Genomic DNA, 18,984 nt, shown 5'->3' on the forward strand with positions numbered 1-18,984 from the left:
AGCATTATTTCCAACCTTCTTGAGGATTTTGAATGGACCATAACGAATAGGCTTCAGCTTTTTACCTTCTCCTTACATCCTTTCCTTACTAATGTACATCCATACCTCATCTCCTTCTTGAAACTTGTGATCGACTCTATGCTTGTCATGTCTTTCCTTGTACTTGCCTTGACTCTTCTCAAGCTGTTCTTGAATTTGCTGATGTATTTGCTGAATTCTTTCAATGAATGAACGAGCTTTGTCAATGTCACTATGTCCCTCAATGGCAACATCTTTCTCAAGAATGAAATCAAGAGGTGATTTTGGCAAGTAACCAAAACAAGCTTCAAACGGTGAGGTGTTTGTGGAAGAGTGCTTGGCACGATTGTAAGCATGCTGTATGTAGTGCAAATGTTCATCCCAAATCTTGGAATGCTTGCTGCAATAACCTCTCAAGAGGTGCACAATGGTTCTGTTCACAACTTCGGTTTGTCCATCTGTTTGCGGATGGAAAGCAGTACTTTTCTTCAACTTTGTGTCCATCATCTCCCATAGGTTGGACCAAAAATTCCCCACAAATCTGGAATCCCTGTCACTAATAATGGAAGTAGGCAAACCAAAGTGAATCCATACACGATGAAAAAATAATTCAGCAGTTTGTTGAGCAGTTATAGTTTTCTTACAAGGCATAAGTATACACATTTTGCTGAAACGATCAACTACTACATATAAATAATCATGCTGCTTTCGAGATTTTAGCAAACCTCCTACAAAATCCATAGAGATGCTCTCCCATGGTCTAGAAGGTACCGACAAAGGAGTATACAAACCAAGCTTCCTGTTGCTAGGCTTGCTTGCAGCACATAAAGAACAACCTCTTATGAACCTTGAAACAGAATCTATCCATGCGAGGCCAATAGCAATACCTCTGTAGATGTGCAAATGTTTTTCTCACACCAAAATGGCCAGCAATAAGAGAAGAATGAGCTTCTCTTATGACATTTATCCTCTCCCCCTGTGGTATACACAACTTGCCCAAATGAAACAGCAAATTGTTATGCATGTGATAGTCATTTTCCTCTACATGATTTCCTTTACTCAAGTTAGCATACACATCTTTAAAGTCATCATCAGATGCATATTTTTCTATGTAACTATCATGTACAATGGAATCATTCTTAAGTAATGTAACAACACCAATAATAGGCCTTGAAAGCATATCATCAACCTTATTCAAAGTACCTTTCTTATACCTTATTACCAAATGGAACTGTTGCAAGAAGCCCATCCATCTGAAGTGTCGTGACTGTTGTAACTTGCTTTGTGATTGCAAGTACTGTAAGGGCTGATGGTCAGTATGTATAACAGTTTCTTTGCCCATCAAGTAGTGTTTCCACTTTTTTACGCTTTGTACCAACGCATACAACTCCTTATCATATGTAGGATAATTTACAATAGCACCATTAAAAGTTTCAGAATGAAAAGCAATAGGCTTACGATGCTGTAGAAGAACTGCACCCATAGCATAATCACTAGCATCAGTTTGTATCTCAAATGGCTGTCTCAAATCCAGTAATGCAAGGACTGGAGCTGAACTAATCTTCTCTTTCAAAGATTCGAAAGCTTTTTTCTGCTTTCCTCCCCATTGGAAAGCATGCTTCACACTTGTCACTGCATGCATAGGAGCTGCTATAGAAGAGAAGTTAGAGATAAACTTCCTCCAATATTGAGCTGCACCCAAAAAACTTCTTACCTCTGTTATGGATTTGGGAGTAGGCCACTTCACAATAGCCTCAATCTTAGCAGGATCAATTCTCAAAGCACCTCCTCCTACTATGTGTCCCAAATAAACCAAAGAAGTCTTTCCAAATTTACACTTTGACATTTTAAGAAATAACTGATTCTTCTTCAAAACATCAAGTACTTTTCTAACATGCATGATATGATCTTCTCTAGACTTGCTGAAAATTAAGATGTCATCTAAGTAGACAATAACGAAATCATCAAGAAAAGGACGCAAGACATCATCCATTACCCGCATGAAAGTTGCAGGTGCATTGCACAAACCAAATGGCATCACAAGCCACTCAAAGAGTCCTTGTTTGGTTTTAAAGGTTGTCTTCCAAATGTCACTTTCTTCAATTCTTACTTGATGATATCCATTGCGCAAGTCTAGCTTAGTGAAATATTGAGCATCTTTTAGCTGGTCTAGCAAATCATCTATCCTTGGGAGTAGGTAACGATTCTTTACTGTTATCTTGTTCAAGGCCCTGAAATCAACACACATACGCCAAGTGCCATCTTTCTTTGGAATCAATACAATCAGTGACCCACATGGCGAAGTACTTGGCCTTATGAAACCCTTGTCCAACAAGTCCTTGATTTGCTTCTTTATTTCAGCATTCTCCATAATAGACATGCGGTACATGCCTATGTTTGGAAGAGGACAATCTGGATGCAAATGGATTTCATGCTGAATCTCCCTCTTAGGAGGCAAACCTGTTGGCTCCTGAAACATCTCATGATATGCATCAACTACATCATACAGATCTGATTTAAGTTTTGGATCACAATTGTCAAATGACTCATGATTCACATCAACCTTGGGTTTAATCATAAGAAGAACAAAATTCTTACTTAAATTGACCAGCCTTTTTACATGTCCTACATTCACCATCGCTATATTTGTCTTCTTGCGATGAGCTCTAACAATGAACTCCTTGCCATCTTTGAACATATGATATTTGTTTTCATGGCGATGAAAGATAGCTTTCCTGTCAAACAAGTAAGGACTTCCCAAAACAATTCCTGCTATATCAAAAGGTACCACATCAAGTTCAACTGTGTCAATAAATGTGCAGTAATTGCAAAGCGCAATGTGCACTTTCTTGAAACTTGTAAATTTGCATCCTTGCAAATCCATCCAAGTGGATATGGCTTCGGATGTGGAATGGTCTCAAGTTTAAGCTGCTTGACCAAGTCCTCTGATATAAGGTTTTCTTGTGACCCACTATCAAAAAGTGTGTCAATTTTAGTATGTTTTGAAATCACCCTCACATGAAACAGTTCAATTCTTTCTTCCTCATTAGGAGCTTGTACATGGCAGTTTGAGGTACTAGTGCTGGCTTGAGTTTCAATTTCTTTTCCCTTCGAGTTTTTCAAACCCATGGCTGCAATTTTGGTTTCATCACCTAAATCTTCCCCTAAATCTTGTGGTGTAGATGTAGTAGCAGCATTTTTCTGTTTCCCTTTAGATTTGTTAAATTGAGGTCTTTTTTCAGGATATAATTTCCAACAGTTTTTCTCCTCATGGCCTGGTTTAGAACAATGTTTACAGATCACTTTCTCACTCTCCTGTTTGACAGATGCATTCTTTTTGCCCTTTCCCTTGGAGGTTTTCTCTTTGTTTTTCCCCTTGGGGGGCTTGTTTCTACCCTCTTCAAATGTGTTTTTTCCCCTTGCCTCTAAATGGGTAGTTTGGACACAAACCTCGTCCAGGCTAGTAGGGTTAAACATCAAGATGGTGTGTCTAAGGTAGCTATGCAAGCCACCAATGTATTTCAGCAAGGTTTCCTGGGTCTGCAAATCTACCCCTAACAAGAGAGCTCTTCTCCTGAATTCTTGGGTGTAGTCTTGGACACTCTGACCCTTAAGTTGTCTGAAATTTTGCCAATTCATAATGGCCTTCTGAATGTGAGCAAGAGGATAAAATTGTTTTTTAATGGCTAACAGAAATTCAGGCCATGTTAAGGTAACCTTACCAAATTTCTTGATCTCCTCTTTAGTCTTGGCCTCCCACCAGACCAATGCTGCTCCATCCATTCTCAAAGAAGCCAACTGAATCTTTGTGGCATCATCATGCATATTTTGGATCCTCAAGTAAACTTCCAACTGCCTAATCCAGTTGTCAATCTTTTATGCATTCACTCACCATTAAACATAGGTAATTCGAATTTTACATCAAGCTTCAAAAAAGGACTTTTTCCAGAGGATCTATGCTTATGAACAGAAGAAGACGAGGATGAAGAGGAAGAAGGTGAAGATGGGGGTGGTGGATCACCATTTCCTCCATGTCCTTTCTTGGAATGATCATCATCCTTCTTACCTCCTGAAGAGCCCTCTCCTTCATGTGGATGTTTGGACCCTTCTCCAGCCAATTTCTCATTTCTTTCTTGGTACAATATCCTCACCATTTCAGTGAGGTCCAAGAAAGCCTTTCTGAAGACTCTTTCTTCTTCTCTTGTATCTGTCTCTATAGGAATTTATCCTTCATGTTCAGACATCCTTGAAGCTTCTGCTGAGACTCTTGAGGGTGAAATTGAAGGTGGAGGTGATGGCTCTCTGGCCTTCCTTGACTGAGGATTCTCTCGTTCTCTAGTCAACTGTCCTTCCCCTCTTTTGAGTTTCAACCTGGTAAGCATCAATACTTTGCAAGACAGTTAGAAGATCTTTGCACAAAACCCTGAGCTCTGATAACGGTTGATCTGAATTTGAAAGTACTTGAAATTTGTTTGCAAGGTATTCAATTCAAAATTAAACGTGTTTAAAAGATTTCCATGTCTTGCAGAAAGAAAACACATGAAATTTTCAGCTGTTCATGACCCATTTAAGCATAGAAGAGTTATTTCCTTTTACTGTTTAACACATTAAAATGAATTTGATCTGCAAAATAAATCAACCACAAATGCAAAAGAAGTTGATAAAGCAGTTCACCCCCTCCAGGGCTACGTCTGCTGGGTCCAAAGCTCCCAACCGGGCTTGTCCTTGTTTTTATTAAATGCTCAAATTGAAAATACAGCTGAATAGAAGCATCTACAGGCGAAATAGATGGTGAAAATGGATTTAGAACACTTGAATCCTTCAGGATTGACTATTGGATCACCTCCAATGGATACCTGCAACCCTATACAGTCTTCACAAAACTGGGCCCTAGTGGCTCCTAGAACTTTCACGGCTCCAAAACCTCTGCAAATGACCTCATATGGCTGTAATACCTATACCAATGGCTTCAGAAGGTCGAAAATACCCAAAATCAAAAAAAATTCGTCCAAAACCGACTTTCCTAGCCAAAGTTATGGCCATTTAAAGTTTCTCCAGTTTGCCCCTAGAAAAACTCCAGCTAACTTTAGTTAACTCCAGATAGCTCTGCCAATTATGGCGGGTCCGCCAAATTTGGCGCTCCTGCAAAAATTCCGCCAACTTAACTGCAGTTACATTTAATGTTTGGTGGTTGCCTCGGATTTCGTGCCCGGCGAAATATTCCTTTTTTTTAATTTTTTTTTGAAAAATTAAAATTTTTAATGTTATGGAAAAATTCTTTTTTTTTCCGTAACTTCCTCATACGGCGACCGTTTTTCGAATCGTTTGCGGCGCCGGAATCGGGAAGACGAGTACTTTCCAGTCATTCAACTTTGAACTAGTTCTAAGCACTTTAAATTTTGAGCATTTTACGACACTTAGGACATGAGCACCTGATCAACGGTAGACTAATTTCTGATGAAGAAGGATATAGGGTGATCTCGACTCCAAATTGCGATGGAGTACTAGATGGAGGATCCTCCAAAATCTCTTCTATAGCAATCAGACCAGGTGGAAGAGGAAGACTGTCAGGTCCGTAAAATATCTCCGGTGTCGAAGAAGGTATAGATTCTGTAGTGACAGATGTTTGGGGAATAACACCTTCTGAATCAGCTTTCAATGGAGCTGGTTCAGTAATACAAGTGTTTACCTTCACACTAGGATCAGATCTACTGTCCTTTGGTGGCTGCAGAACTTCTTCTATAAAGGTAGGGATACCATAAATGTTTGGAGTAACCGGAGTTTCCGATGGTATCGGAGCACTTGTTCTAACTTTACCAAGGGATTTTGAACCAGTTAAACGAGTTCGCTTTGTCTGTAACAGTTTTGATTCTGGAGACAAAGATGGTTGACTTGTAAGCCTCCGTGAACGACAGGGTTTCAATTGAATTTCTTCCACGATTGCGGATTACTCGATCAACTAAAAATCAAGGGGAAATATGTTTCCGAATTAAATGAATTTTAGACGCTTTGACACAACTTGTTTTTTAAATTTTCAAGAGTCGAGAAAAAACAAAAGATGACTCTAGTCGCCTTCAATTTTTAATGAGCTTGAAGTGACAAGTGCTCAGATGGACCTTTTCTGTTAAGGAGTCTGAAAAGGAACGAAAGGGACTGCTCTGGAAATCTAGGTAAAGGGATTACCAAACCAATCGCAAAACTGCAGAATACTTTTTACGATACGACAGTCAATCTTCCCGAATGTTATGTTCAGTGCATTGCGATCGATAGGGCGGCATACATGGCTTCCTATGGATAAAGGATATAGCCTATTGTGGTCTCCCAATATATACTCGATAGTACGTGGGAGCACAAGTCCGTACTGGCACTTGTCGTCTCAAAGTGGAGGAATCACCCAACCAGCAATGAAAACAACAGTTACCAGGCTTTACGACGCCGAAATACGTCTCTAGCCTAGACTTCTAAATGTTGTGCGTTAGGTTCCAAAGCATTTTTAGATTCATTAAATTTATTTTACAGTTGATCTTGCTTAAGAAATTTGCCTTTCAGGTTCACCGTGTGATGTAGATATACAATTCCTAAAATGCAATCTAAGATGATAAACAATCGTTTAATCTTCTTTTTGCAATGAAAATCCTAGCTACTAAAGAAAGAGAGATGATATTCTTTCAACATAGAGCAGAGAGCACACACTATATGCATTGTCCTAAATCAAACCAACAAACAGTCTAAATGAAAATGCACATGCATGTATTTGTTTTCAGCCTTCTTAATGTGTGAATGATAAAAAGAAAGCTAAGTGCAAATCTGAATTATTTTTCAAAGCGATATTACTAACAAGCTTCTTTTCAATACAAAATGAAGACAATGACGACACTTTGTGATTTGGAATTGAAAACTTGCTTCGACACTTGAAAAACTACTAATTCAAATCAAATACAAGAGCAACAGTGTAATCGACTATCAAGAACAATCAGATTCTCTTCTATGACTGAAAACGACACTTGCGACACTTCTAAATCAAGAAACGACATTTCAATTACGCTACTTCTTTGTAAAAGAGAACTGAAAATGGCTCCCAATACATAAAAATTTTTACAGTTCTTTGCACAATGGAGGTGGAATAATGGAAAGGAAGGGGGTTTCCACAGAGGTATACTGATTACAGACAGCAAAACTCCTGAATAGAGCTAAAAAGAGTGAAGAAAAACCAAAGTCTGGAGGCAAAATTAGCCTTCTCTGATCAACGCACCTGTTACATAAGGATTCCAGTATGTATCCCACCTACAGCACATAGGAAGTGCGATGCTACTGATATCCTTGAAGAGAGGGTGCGATGGTACAGTGCGAGACTTTTGATCCAGTTCTTGATCACAGTTTGCAGCACACTTCAGAGATTTAGGCCGAGCAAGTGATAATCAGTAAATAAATCACAGGGGTAGATCTAAGGAGGTTACTAGAGCCACCACAAGGGAAATTAGGATGTTTACAAATCAATTGTTCAGTTTATAAACAAAACCCGGAGATAGACTGAAGCAACGTTGATCTACTTTGCACTTGCATAGAAAATGCAGTTCGAAGGCTAGCTGGCTTGACTTTAGGCTCCGTCTGTAAGTTTATAAAACAAACAAGTATAGAAAAGTAAACAAGCTATTCGCTCCCCAGTGGAGTCGCCATTTTTTTATCAGGAAATCTAGTGTCCACTCGGATCTGCTAGTCCCAATAAGACTAGTAGCTATCTTAGAAACAAACAAACTAAAACTACTTTCGTTTTCCTTTATGAGAAGTAGATAAGAGGGGAACAAAGGAAACCAACCTCTGTCTTGCGCTTGGTTCCTTACTTGATTCCCCTCCCTTCTGATAGATCTTTGCCACTCGCTTCCTCTTTTACCTAGCTTCAAAGAGCACCAGTGGAATCAAAGCAGCATAACACTATCCAAGAACAGAGATCTATTATCACAAACAATATAGGACCAGATATATATTGACCACACAAATGCATATATCATCAATCATACAAGAAGGTGGAGGAAAACTTGAATAGCTTTATTAATATCAAGAATAACAAAGAGGATTACAACCAATTGTTCTGATCCAGTGTCATCCTCTCAGCAAGAAAGCCCTTCTTCACCTCATGAAAATCTTAGATCACCCAACACTATGATGTTACACCAAGAAACCAGCAACACTTCCTTACAAGATACAAAATTCCAGCCTTTGGATCTCTGGGATGAGGGATCCATATATAGATGATTTCAGGGAGGTGAGTCAGCTTCTGAGATTTGATGAGTGTCATCTCTCTGATATTTCTTGATTCCACTTGGAGATTGATGATCTCTTACTCATCCCTGGGCGAATGCAAAGAGGCAAGTGTAACAGGAGAAGCTTCTGGAAGATTCCATGATCCTCCACCTCGCAAATTGACTCTTCCATTTGTCCACTCTCGCCCATCGCACCCCATAGAAGGGCTTTTCAGTATGCATTGCACCTCCCGTGTGCATTTAGGTTGGATGCAATGCAGTTTGAGCATGGAGCAGGTGAGATGGTCCAACTTTGACCAGTTCTGAGTAGTTTTTCATGGAGAACTTCTGGGAGATGATGTAATCAACTGACCTTGTTCGTTTAGGGGATGGAACAACAATTTTAGGGACTTAGGAGTCCTTGGTTTATGGACATGTTTGATTGGGGGTGCAGTGCCCAAAAACGTCTATAACATGGTGATGAAAAACAAGTCAATGGACGTCAGTGTGCTAGGGTCAGCGATGCTTGGGGGCAGCAGACATAGCACAATCGGGAACAATTTATAGTAGTGGAAAAATGGCAGCAGTTGTTTGGGTTGTGGTTGAGGTTCAAATAGTCATTAGGTGATGGGGTCATATTTCTACTGAGGTGGTAGAACCAATGGGAGTTTGGATGCTTTTAATGTAGCGAAAATAGTGTGGATGGCCCGGTGTTGCTGAGATGAGGCTGGGCCCCTTTTATTTTTATTTTTTTTTCTTTTTATTATTATCAAATTTTTTTTATTTTTTTTCCCCTCGGAAAAAGTCGTAATTTTCATTAAAGATTAAGAAAATTACATTTTGCAGATGCCGAGGCATATTCAAAAGAAGGCTTGTGCCTGTCGAGTTCATTGTAACTGCTGTATATATATAAGTCTCCACGCAGGGAGCATGAAAATAAGTCAGTTCAAAAATCAAAATTTGTGCTTAGCTCTTCGCAGAGAGCATTATATGCTGTTATATAAACATATAGCTGTGCTGTTATAGCTGTGTCTAAACATACTGAAAAAAGCAAAAATATCTACACAAGTATATGGGCTTATAGCCCATCATTCCAATTGTTCTTCAAATGGTCGATGATAGTACTGATAAAAGGTACCATCATTGTCCTCCTAGATCCACCAATCCTCTCCTATTCTGTGCGCTGCCTCTTTGGAGAGTTGATCTGCAGTGGTGTTCTGTTCCCTGTAGATGTGGTGACAGACAAAAGATTCAAAAGACATAATCAATCTCTTAGCTTCGTCCAGTATATGTCTTAAAGAAAATGCATGACAATGAGATGCATTATTGAGCCAATTGCAAACAACTTTGGAATCGCCAAATATCTGTAAATGTCTGCATTGTTTTAGGATAGCAAAATGGATAATGTGTTTGGCTGTGATGAGTTCTACATAGTTGTTTGTGCCTCTGCCTAGATTAATTTGGATCTTGTAGCAGTGTCTGTCAGTAAGGTGAAGAATGGCGCCCCCCCCACATCCATCATCTTGGGCTGATCCATCAAAAAAAGCCCAGGGCTTTGAGTGATCTATGGGGATAGGAGAGAGAGTTCTCGGTGCAGTGACAGAGTCCTCTTCAGGTAATAAGTTGTAATCTGCCACAGTGTGAAGAATGATCGAAGGCCAGTGAGGTCTCTTCAATTGGAAGATGGAAAGGTTACGGGCTATCCATATAGCCCAACAAATCAGCAGAGGTAGATTCTTGGCTTTACCTGAATTCTCAGAGCACCAGGTGGACCAAGCCTCCTGGAGGGTGTTCCCATGCCAATGCTTCAGCTGCGGGAAATGAGATGAGATGGACTGCCAGAAGTGAATGGTCGAGTGACAAGTGAGGAACAGGTGTTCTGTACTCTCCTCAGCATTAAGACAAAGATGACAGCGAAATGGACCAAAAAATGATCGCTTCATGAGATTGGAGCCAGTGGGGACCTTGTCAAATATGATATTCCACATCAGAAGTCTAGACCTGGGTGCAGCCTTGAGCTTCCATATCATCTTCCAAGTGGATAGGATTTCAGGAGGTTTGTGTGCCTCCATGAGTCTGAGGTATCCCAGCTTGGGTGAGTACGCACCATGTTTAGCATGCGCCCAGATGATCTCATCCGGACCCTCCATGAGTCTGATATTAGCTTGAGTGAGAGCAGAGATATAGTCCTTCCATTCGTCAAACCATTGGTGAGGCAGGTTCAGAGTTCTGGCAGATAACCAAGCCTGCTGGAGGAAAGAGGAATTGGCTTGGTCACCAATGTGTTTGATATAAATGATACCTCTGTCATGGAGGTAGTGAATAAGATCAGCCGACAGTCTGTGGGCATTTCCGCATCCAACCCAGGGGTCCACGCCGATACGGACAGAGTTCCCTTCTTTTATCCGCCAAGTGATGCCATCTCTTAACAGTGGGATTGAATCAATGACTGCTTTCCAGATGTTGGAGAAGTGACTGCTGTGTCCATGTCTGATACAGAACCAATCTAGTATAGGTAGTGGTTTAATGTACTTAGAATAAGCCACCCTGGTCCAGAGGCTGTCTGCAGTGAGTAAACTCCATCCGAGCTTAGCAGCCAGGGCTTTTGAGAATATAGCCAGTCTCTTGATGCCCCATCCTCCCCAACTCTTAGGCTTAGTAATGGTTTCCCATTTTATCCAAGCAAAAATGCGCCCTGGCTGGTGCCCTTTCCAGAGGAATCTGTAGCATATACTCTGTAGTCGGTTAAGAATTCCTCTAGGAATCCAAGCCAGGGCCATCCAGTACACTGGTGTAGCCTCAATGACCGCTTTGATGAGAACAAGTCTTCCGGCTCTCGAAAGATATTTGTGGTACCAGACTTGTAGCCTCTTTCCTACTTTAGAGATGAGCCATAACCAGTCCGCAATTTTATAGCCCGATGGCTTCAATCTAAACCCCAGATACTTAATTCCATCCAATAATTCCATGGTGATAAATGGGAATCGTTGTGAGGCAAAATTGATTTCATGTGCCGAGCATCCAACAGATGTAATGGAGGATTTGTTGTTGTTGATTTGCATCCCCGTGGCCTGCTGGAATAGTCGAAAGGAGTTATGAAGAGAGGAGGAGTCACCAATACTGCCATTAAGGAAAATGAGAATATCATCAACGAATAAGAGGTGAGTAAGGAAGAAATTATCCACTATTTTGATGCCCGTGAGTTGTCATCGATCCCTGGTGGATGAGATTATCCTACTCAAACCTTCCATGATCAGGAGGAAAAGCAGAGGAGAGAGAGGGCATCCCTGCCTGAGCCCTCTCTCAGCAGTGAAGAAAGGAGTCGCTTCTCCATTGAGAAGGACGCTATAGGATACATCTGTAATGCAGCTCATCATCCATTTGATGAAATCATATGGGAAGCCTAGATGAGTGAGCAGCAATCTAAGGTACAACCAGTTGGTTCTGTCAAATGCCTTGGAGAGGTCAACTTTGAGAATCATGCCTTTCTGCTTCTTGAGATGTAGAGTGTGCATGAGCTCCTGTGCAGTAGCTATGGCCTCATGGATCTGCCTGTGGTGCAGGAAAGCAAACTGTTCTGATGATATATGCTGTGAGAGGATGGGCTTGAGCCGGTTTGCTATAATCTTGGCAATAATCTTGTAAAGGCAATTACAGAGTGAAATAGGTCTGAAGTCATCAAAGGAGGTCGGGTTATCAGTCTTAGGAATGAGGGCGATGAAAGTAGATTTGATGGCTGATGATATCCTGCCCCTTTTCCTGCTATCCTCCACAATACTCAATAAATCTTGGCCTAGTATGTCAAAAAAGGAGATGTAAAATTCAATGGTCCATCCGTCTGGTCCAGGACTCTTGTCCTTCTTAAACCATTTCAGGGTTGCTTCCAGCTCATCCATGGTCACCTCCTTCAGAATCTCTTCCGAACTGTCCTGGTCCACATATCTGGGGAATAGCTCAGCCACTCGCATGATCTCCAGGATGTTGACATTACTTGGTGCCCTGTAGATGCTTCTGAAGTGATCAGTGGCCAGCCTGGCTAAATTCTGCTGATTTGAGACGGTGAGGCCATGTTCATCTTTTAGTTCCCAAATAGTATTGATGGCCTTCCGTCCATTGGCAAATTTATGATAGAACTTTGTGTTGTTGTCACCCTCAGTAAGCCAAAAGCCCTGCTTCTTAGTCTCATGCTTTCTTCTCTTTCCTTTAAGATTTGAGATCGTTTAGCAATCAGAAGGTTATACTGCTCCTTACTCTCTGGGGAGTTGAAAGTACCTGATGAATTGTTTTCATACTCCGTGATGATTCTCTCGGCCTCCATGAGAGTGTGGTTATCCGGAATCCTCTTCTGATGTGCCCACTTTTTAGTAATCAACTTGAGCTCTGTTAACTTTCTGACAAAACCAGAAGACAGGTCCTCTTCTTCCCGAATTGGATTATTTTGCCAATATTCGTGAATCAGCTGAATGTATGATGGATCTTGTAGCCATGCCGCATTGAATTTGAAGGGACTCTTGATCTTGTGGGTGAGGCCATCTATCTCCAGAAAGATAGGCCTGTGATCCGATAAGCCTCCTGATCCTACCCATTGCCTGGCTCTGGGTAGTTCATTGTAAAGCTGTTCTTTAATGAGGAAACGATCGAGTCTTCTGGCCAAACTCTGATCTCCACTCCTATTATTAGACCAGGTATACTGAAGTCTAGCCGAGGGTATGTCAACCCAATGGTGGTCCTCCAAAAGGGAGGAAAAGGAGTCAGAGAGAGAATCCACTTGGGCCATATGCCCCCAAGATTCACAGTAGCCCAAGGAGAAATTAAGGTCCCCTCCCAAAATAATATTATCTGCTTGTAAGAGCTCTCTCTCAAGTAGGGATCTCCAGAAAGTAAGGCGACCAGTACATGGTCCATAGACGTTAATTAAGCGGAGATCCCTATCCAGTGAATGAATATGAATGTCGATGCTAATAAAACCTTTACCCCCCCAGTAATTGCAGATATCCAAAGTCCTGTTGCAAACCCCAATGGCCAGACCCCCCGATCTGCCAGAAGCATCAAGGGCGTGAAATGTCCAATTCGGGAGCCAAGTAGAAAGAGAGCGAATGAGGTGGTCCACAGGGTAGAGGGTTTCCTGTAGAAAAATGATATCCAGACGATCCGAGGTAATAAGCCTCCTGAGTGCTAGTTTTTTGGCGGAACTAGCAAACCCCCTACAGTTGAAGGAGAGGATTTTCATAAGGAAGGAGGGGGAGGGCCATCCTTCGCTCTAAGGGCCCCAAATATGGTGTGCTGTCGCCCGAGGGCGACCTCCTCATCCGCAGTCTGTCTAGCTTTAGTAATGCGGGATGGGCGTCCTCGACCGGTCTTGTGGAAGGTGGGGGGACTGACAGGGTCAAGACCAATAACGTCAGGTCCTCTGTCTTTGATCCGAGGACGAAGGGAGTACCGGGGAGATGGCTTAGATAGTGCAGAGGTCGAAGAAATCAGAGGGGGGGGGGGCAGAGGAGGAGGAGGCGGGATCGAGCAAGTGAGAGATGAATGTGATTGTGAGAGAGAGGTGAAAGTCACAGGGGGAACAGAGTGAGAAGAGACCGATGAAATGCATGATGTATGCGAAGTCAAAGAGTAAGGAGGAGATGACATACCCGTGACCGCAGTGTCCGTCGGAGGGGTCAGTGTGTGCTCCTGAGCCTCTGAGGACGATGGCGGTGCCGGGGGAGGTGCATCTGTCTCTAAACTTGCAGGTCCAGGTCCATCCTGAGGCGCAACAACCCCTGGTGAGCGCTGATGGGTCACAGGAGGCTGTACCGGCTGCTGGTCCGAAGGAGTCGACCGGTTGATATCTGTGACTTCTTCTTGTTCATTCCTCTGAGATTTCCTTAGAAGCGGGCAGTCTCTGTAGAGGTGCCCAACTTTGTGGCATCTGCGGCAGCGATATGGGATGCCCTCGTAGTCAATGATTTGCCTTCGCGCCGAATCTCTCCACTGAATAGTGATGTATTCATATAGGCCTCCCCGAGTATCCATGTAAATGAGAATCCTGGCATAAGCCATCATGCCTGTCTGAAGATAGGACTTGTCATACCCCATATAAGTGCCGAGTGCATTGCCGATGCGCTTGAAAATTTCTTCGGACCAGTATTGAAGGGGAAGTCCAGGAAGTCGAATCCAGATAGGGCCAACCCCAATCTGCTCAGTCTCAGGATCAAATAAGGGTGTCCATCACTTGAGGAGTACAGGCGCGTGATCAAAGTGCCAATGTGATGACAAAACCCAGTTAGAGTGATCGGCACGCGCGAACCGTAGTGAAAACCATCCCCTCACAAATGTCTGCACAAACGGGATATCAACCAAATGATGCCCCCAAATCTCAGTAGCCCATGCCTTCAAGCGTGCCGCCGTATAACTGCGGCCCCTGATGCGGCCGACCAAAACCCGGTCCGCAAAATCCATTGCTTCGCCCCACTGAATGTCCTCTTCCAGTCTAAGAAAATAATCGGCTTCTCGAGACTTGAAGCACTTAGATTTCTTTCTAGGGCCGCCGGAGGGGGGAGGGTTCCGCGGATGGTTAGATGCCGGTGGTGGAGGATGAGCAGGTACCGCTGGATGAAAGGATGCAGGGATACCAGCAGTAGGTTCACAAGAGAGGCCGGAAATGGGACCCGAGAGAGGGGGTACGGATGAAAAACTGCCGGACGAGGGACCAAGGTAACCCACAGGACCAGATGAGGCAAGAACCAGGTTAGGGTTATGCGGATAGCGGTGAGATGAACCGACAGTCGGTGGGGTTAACCCTAGGGAAGGGTTTAAGCTACCAGCAACAAACCCCAGGGTTGCCGGAGAGAGAGGAGGCGTTGAGAGGGCCGGCCAGGTGGGGGGTTCGTCCGGGAGAACCACCGGCAGGGATCTGGAGGATTCACCATGTGAAAACTGAGAGTAAACCCCTGAAAAATCATCATAAAACATACCTTCTGAGCTGGCATTGGGGGTGCGCCAGATGGATACCCCTTCCAAGGGGTCAGCAGAGTAGTCCACGGTCTCCAGGTCCTCCATAGTTGTCTGCTCCTCGGAACGGTGAGTGTTAAGCGGTGCAGTGTATCCCGGCGAAAACGACATGTACCGGTCGAGGATGAAACCGCCGCTATGGTAAACGAGAAACAACTGCAGGTAAAACGAGAAAACCCCCGAGATGTCACGAACCCGGATAGTGCGTAAACAGCTTCAGGTTAACTCGAGTCCAAGCGACGAGAAACCGGATGGCGGCAAAGAGCGGACGAGCATCGAATGGCGAAAGCACAGGTAAGGGTAAACGGGGTGAGTTACCAGCGACAACAAGGAGGTAACGGAGAGACGGTGCGGGTAACCCTCGTCTGCAGGGTTGACAGAAACCCTAACCGAAACCTGTCCGCACAGAAAACCTTCGCGTCTTCATTTTTTTCTCCGACCCTCGTGGCATGGTCAAATTTTTTTTATTATATATACATATTAATATTTATACCCCTTGTTTTTTTTAATCTATTTTATTTTCTTTAATATATATATATATATATATATATATATATAATCTCTTGCATTTGTTAACTTTTTATTTTCTCTACCTTTTTTTTTAGCTTCTTTTTTTATTTTATATTTTTTTTGTCTTTTCTTCTTTTTCTTTCCTTTTTTTTTCTTTCTACTTTTAATTAATATTTATTTTTTCTATATTTTTTTCTTTTTTATAATGGTCAAAGGTCTGACAACAAGATGGAGAATCTCCAAATTTTGTAGTGAAACACTTCGATCAAGATGACAATGAAGTTGATAGAAATCAATGGCCAAAGAGCATATCATATTGGTTCTATGCAGCAGTTGAACGTCGAAAGGATCGAGCAACTATGATGTAACAACCCTGGTGAAAAGTTCATGTAATAAAAGTTAATAAAATAAAAATAAGACCACGGGTAAGGGACATGTATTCCAATCTGAATGTTGGGAAAAGATATCCTAGTGGGTATCAGTGGATGTGTGTTTTGGCTAAGGAAAATTGACAAAGGCTAAGGTAAAGGCATTAAAAGGCAAATTGGCATTTTTGACACATTTATTTATGAAAATAAAGGAAAGGAGGAGAAAAGTAAGGTGAAAGGTCACATGTTTCATGTGAGAAGTAAATTGAAGGAAAATAATGGAAAATGAAGAAAATAGAGGCCTCATTCATAAAAATTCTTACGAGGATCAGTTCACGGCTTTTTTCAATTCAACCTTTTGTCAGTTCAAGTTTGGAGCTCTCTCATTATTATCTCTCTCTGTCTCTCTCACTCTTGGTCACTTAAGTTTTTCTTGGAGCACTCTAATTTGGAGCAAAGGAAAGGGAAAGCAAGGAAATGAAAGGAAAAGGAAGCAAGGATCGAGGAAAGGAAAGCAGGACTCAAATAATTTCACCAGGAATACTTGGAGGTAACCTTTTGCATGTGTGATTTTCTCGCTGGTTTGGACATGCATGACTTTTCTTGTTGGTGTATGGTTCTCTTGTTGTCGATGGCATGGTTTTGTCGGGTTATGATAGTGCATTTCAGCCTATCCTAGCCTTTTTACAGATACCATGGTATGTTGGGATGTTATTTTAGTTTTTGAGCTTTGGAATTGCCAGATGGATTTCGGAATCTGGGGCAAAGATAGTCTCAAGGTTCATTCTAAAAGGCCTAGGAATCCCTTGATTGGTTTTGGTGGGATACATAGTAAAGCCTAAGGGAGCAGTCCCGGTTTGGGCTAGTGATCCAAGTTTGGATTGCGGTAAAGCCTAAGAGACAAGGAAATAGAAAATCCCTCAAGGATAGTGATGGATTCTGGATGGCATTCCAAGTTCTGTTTGGTTGTGATCGGAGCACCATTTTTGGTGTGATCACGGTTTGATGAGAGTGGAGGTGGTTTGACCTCTGGATTCCCTTGGTTCTTATCGGATTGGTTTTTCTATGAGACCCCACATTCATGCTTGGAATATTGCATGGGGGTGACTGGCTGAAAGAGAGATTTGGTTCAGCCATGTCTATGGTCGATTGGTACATGGAAGTCCCAAACCTAGTCGGGTTTGCCAATGATTAATAAAAGCTAGGTTATATTACTTTTGCACTGATTTATATGTGGATTTAATGGTTTTCATATCTGTGATATTTATATGGTTTTATGCTAGTTATAAGAATGGTTTAATGACTATTTTATGTCATGGTTATTTCATATATATTTACTTGTAACTATTAAATGGATGGATGGAAGACCTAATTAATGATATAGTAGTTCAATGGAAAAGGAGGTGATCCTTTTGGTTCTGTTTCATAAGTTGTTTAAGTCGTTTATGCTCTGTCTTGTATCCTAGACCTATACATTGCATTGATGCCAAGTGTTTGACAAAATGATAGTCCCAGTTAGTGATGCTCAAGCCTAGTCCCGTGGATGATTTTTATTGATCATCATCGTTATCATGTTTTTAATAAATTTGGGAAGTTACAACAAGTTCTGGGCAGAGGCCAGGATTTTGGACTAGAAAATTGGCTTAAATCTTAGGGTCATTAGCATATAACTAGAAATTTGGGTCCACATTCACTGATAGGTAGGCCTGTGAGAGCAACTTTGGGTTTCTGGTCACTCCTTTGCCCATATCTTGAGAGATACTATGGCCTAAGCATAGCAGAATACCAGTGGGACCCAGGGACATGTTGTCTGAGTGGCTGACTTGTCTACTGAGGGTCAAGTTGATGATGGTGGATGATTGTATGTGATGTTCCATCAATTCCACTTCTTTAAGGTGACATAGGAGGTCGAATCTGATCATAGTAGCATCTATCCTCATGTTTACCTAATGGCATGGTTACTTTGGGTAGACCTAGGAGGGGTGTTACATATTGCTATTAAAGTATGGTTGTGCTCTCTTTGGGTCATATCTAGTGCTATAGATATGGGTGAATGTGTTGGCCATGCATGCATTTTAGTTGTGTGTGTGTCTCTTACACTTGTGTTCCATGTGCTTGTTGCACTGCATCATATTGATCATGGTAGTAGTAAGGTTATCATGAGGAACTTGATGTCGGTTTTATGGAATGCATCGTCATGATTATATGAATGTTTATACAATTATATGCAGATTGATTACATACTTGTAAGTTGGGTTTCATTCTTGGTTATTTGATTAAATGCATCAGTCTTGTAGGTTGATTACAAGAATTGATCGCTTATGCTCAACTACATGTGGTTATCTATATGTGTAGTTGATTATGCATTTCTTATGCAGGTAGATAGTTGCATGAGGCCATATGTATACTAGAGTAATGATTGTTGTCATGCATGAGGTTATAGCATGCATTTTTTATATGGCCTTGCATTGATGATTGGATCCTAGTTAGTATGATGGTTATGCGTTGATGCACTTATTGATATATGTTTATATGTTATTATGGTTATGTTGTACATGCATCTTGCTTATTTGATGATCTTGCAGACAAGGTATCCTCCCTAATCTATGCCAAGGTACATTTATTTATGGTGATTTGGTTTAGCTGACATAGTATGCCTTGTAGGAAAGAGATCAGACGAACAACAAGGTGGTAGAATACATAGAATCTTCCTATGAATCAGATGGGAAGCATGGTGTGGGGCACTCTTCTGAATTGGTAAACATATTGAGAAGCCCGAAGGAAGAAATAAGTAGTTGCAAAGTAGATAATGACAAAATAATGCAGGAAAAAGAGAAACAAGCAAAGGT

The 18,984-nt window shown here is 41.8% G+C and overlaps 1 protein-coding gene and 1 pseudogene across 1 annotated transcript in view; one reads left to right on the top strand and one right to left on the bottom strand.

Annotated features, from left to right (window-relative positions):
• LOC149148824 (uncharacterized) overlaps positions 1-14,342 on the bottom strand; it is a 115,857-nt gene extending 101,515 nt beyond the window's left edge. The window contains exons 1-6 of the mRNA XM_089442285.1: positions 13,898-14,342; positions 13,560-13,635; positions 12,531-13,294; positions 12,161-12,459; positions 11,694-11,896; positions 10,006-11,378 (exon numbers count right to left, since the gene is read on the bottom strand). Of these exons, the coding sequence (XP_089298411.1) occupies positions 10,006-11,378; positions 11,694-11,896; positions 12,161-12,459; positions 12,531-13,294; positions 13,560-13,635; positions 13,898-14,342 (3,160 nt within the window). The remainder of the gene's footprint in view (positions 1-10,005; positions 11,379-11,693; positions 11,897-12,160; positions 12,460-12,530; positions 13,295-13,559; positions 13,636-13,897) is intronic.
• Positions 14,343-15,441: 1,099 nt separating this feature from the next.
• Positions 15,442-18,984, top strand: part of LOC149148826 (putative galactinol--sucrose galactosyltransferase 1) — a 69,425-nt pseudogene continuing 65,882 nt past the window's right edge.

The sequence above is a fragment of the Pinus tabuliformis genome, chromosome 9 (assembly GCF_031772625.1).
Source record: "Pinus tabuliformis cultivar Carrire ecotype Pingquan chromosome 9, CPIR1, whole genome shotgun sequence".
Classification (NCBI taxonomy): Eukaryota; Viridiplantae; Streptophyta; class Pinopsida; order Pinales; family Pinaceae; genus Pinus; species Pinus tabuliformis.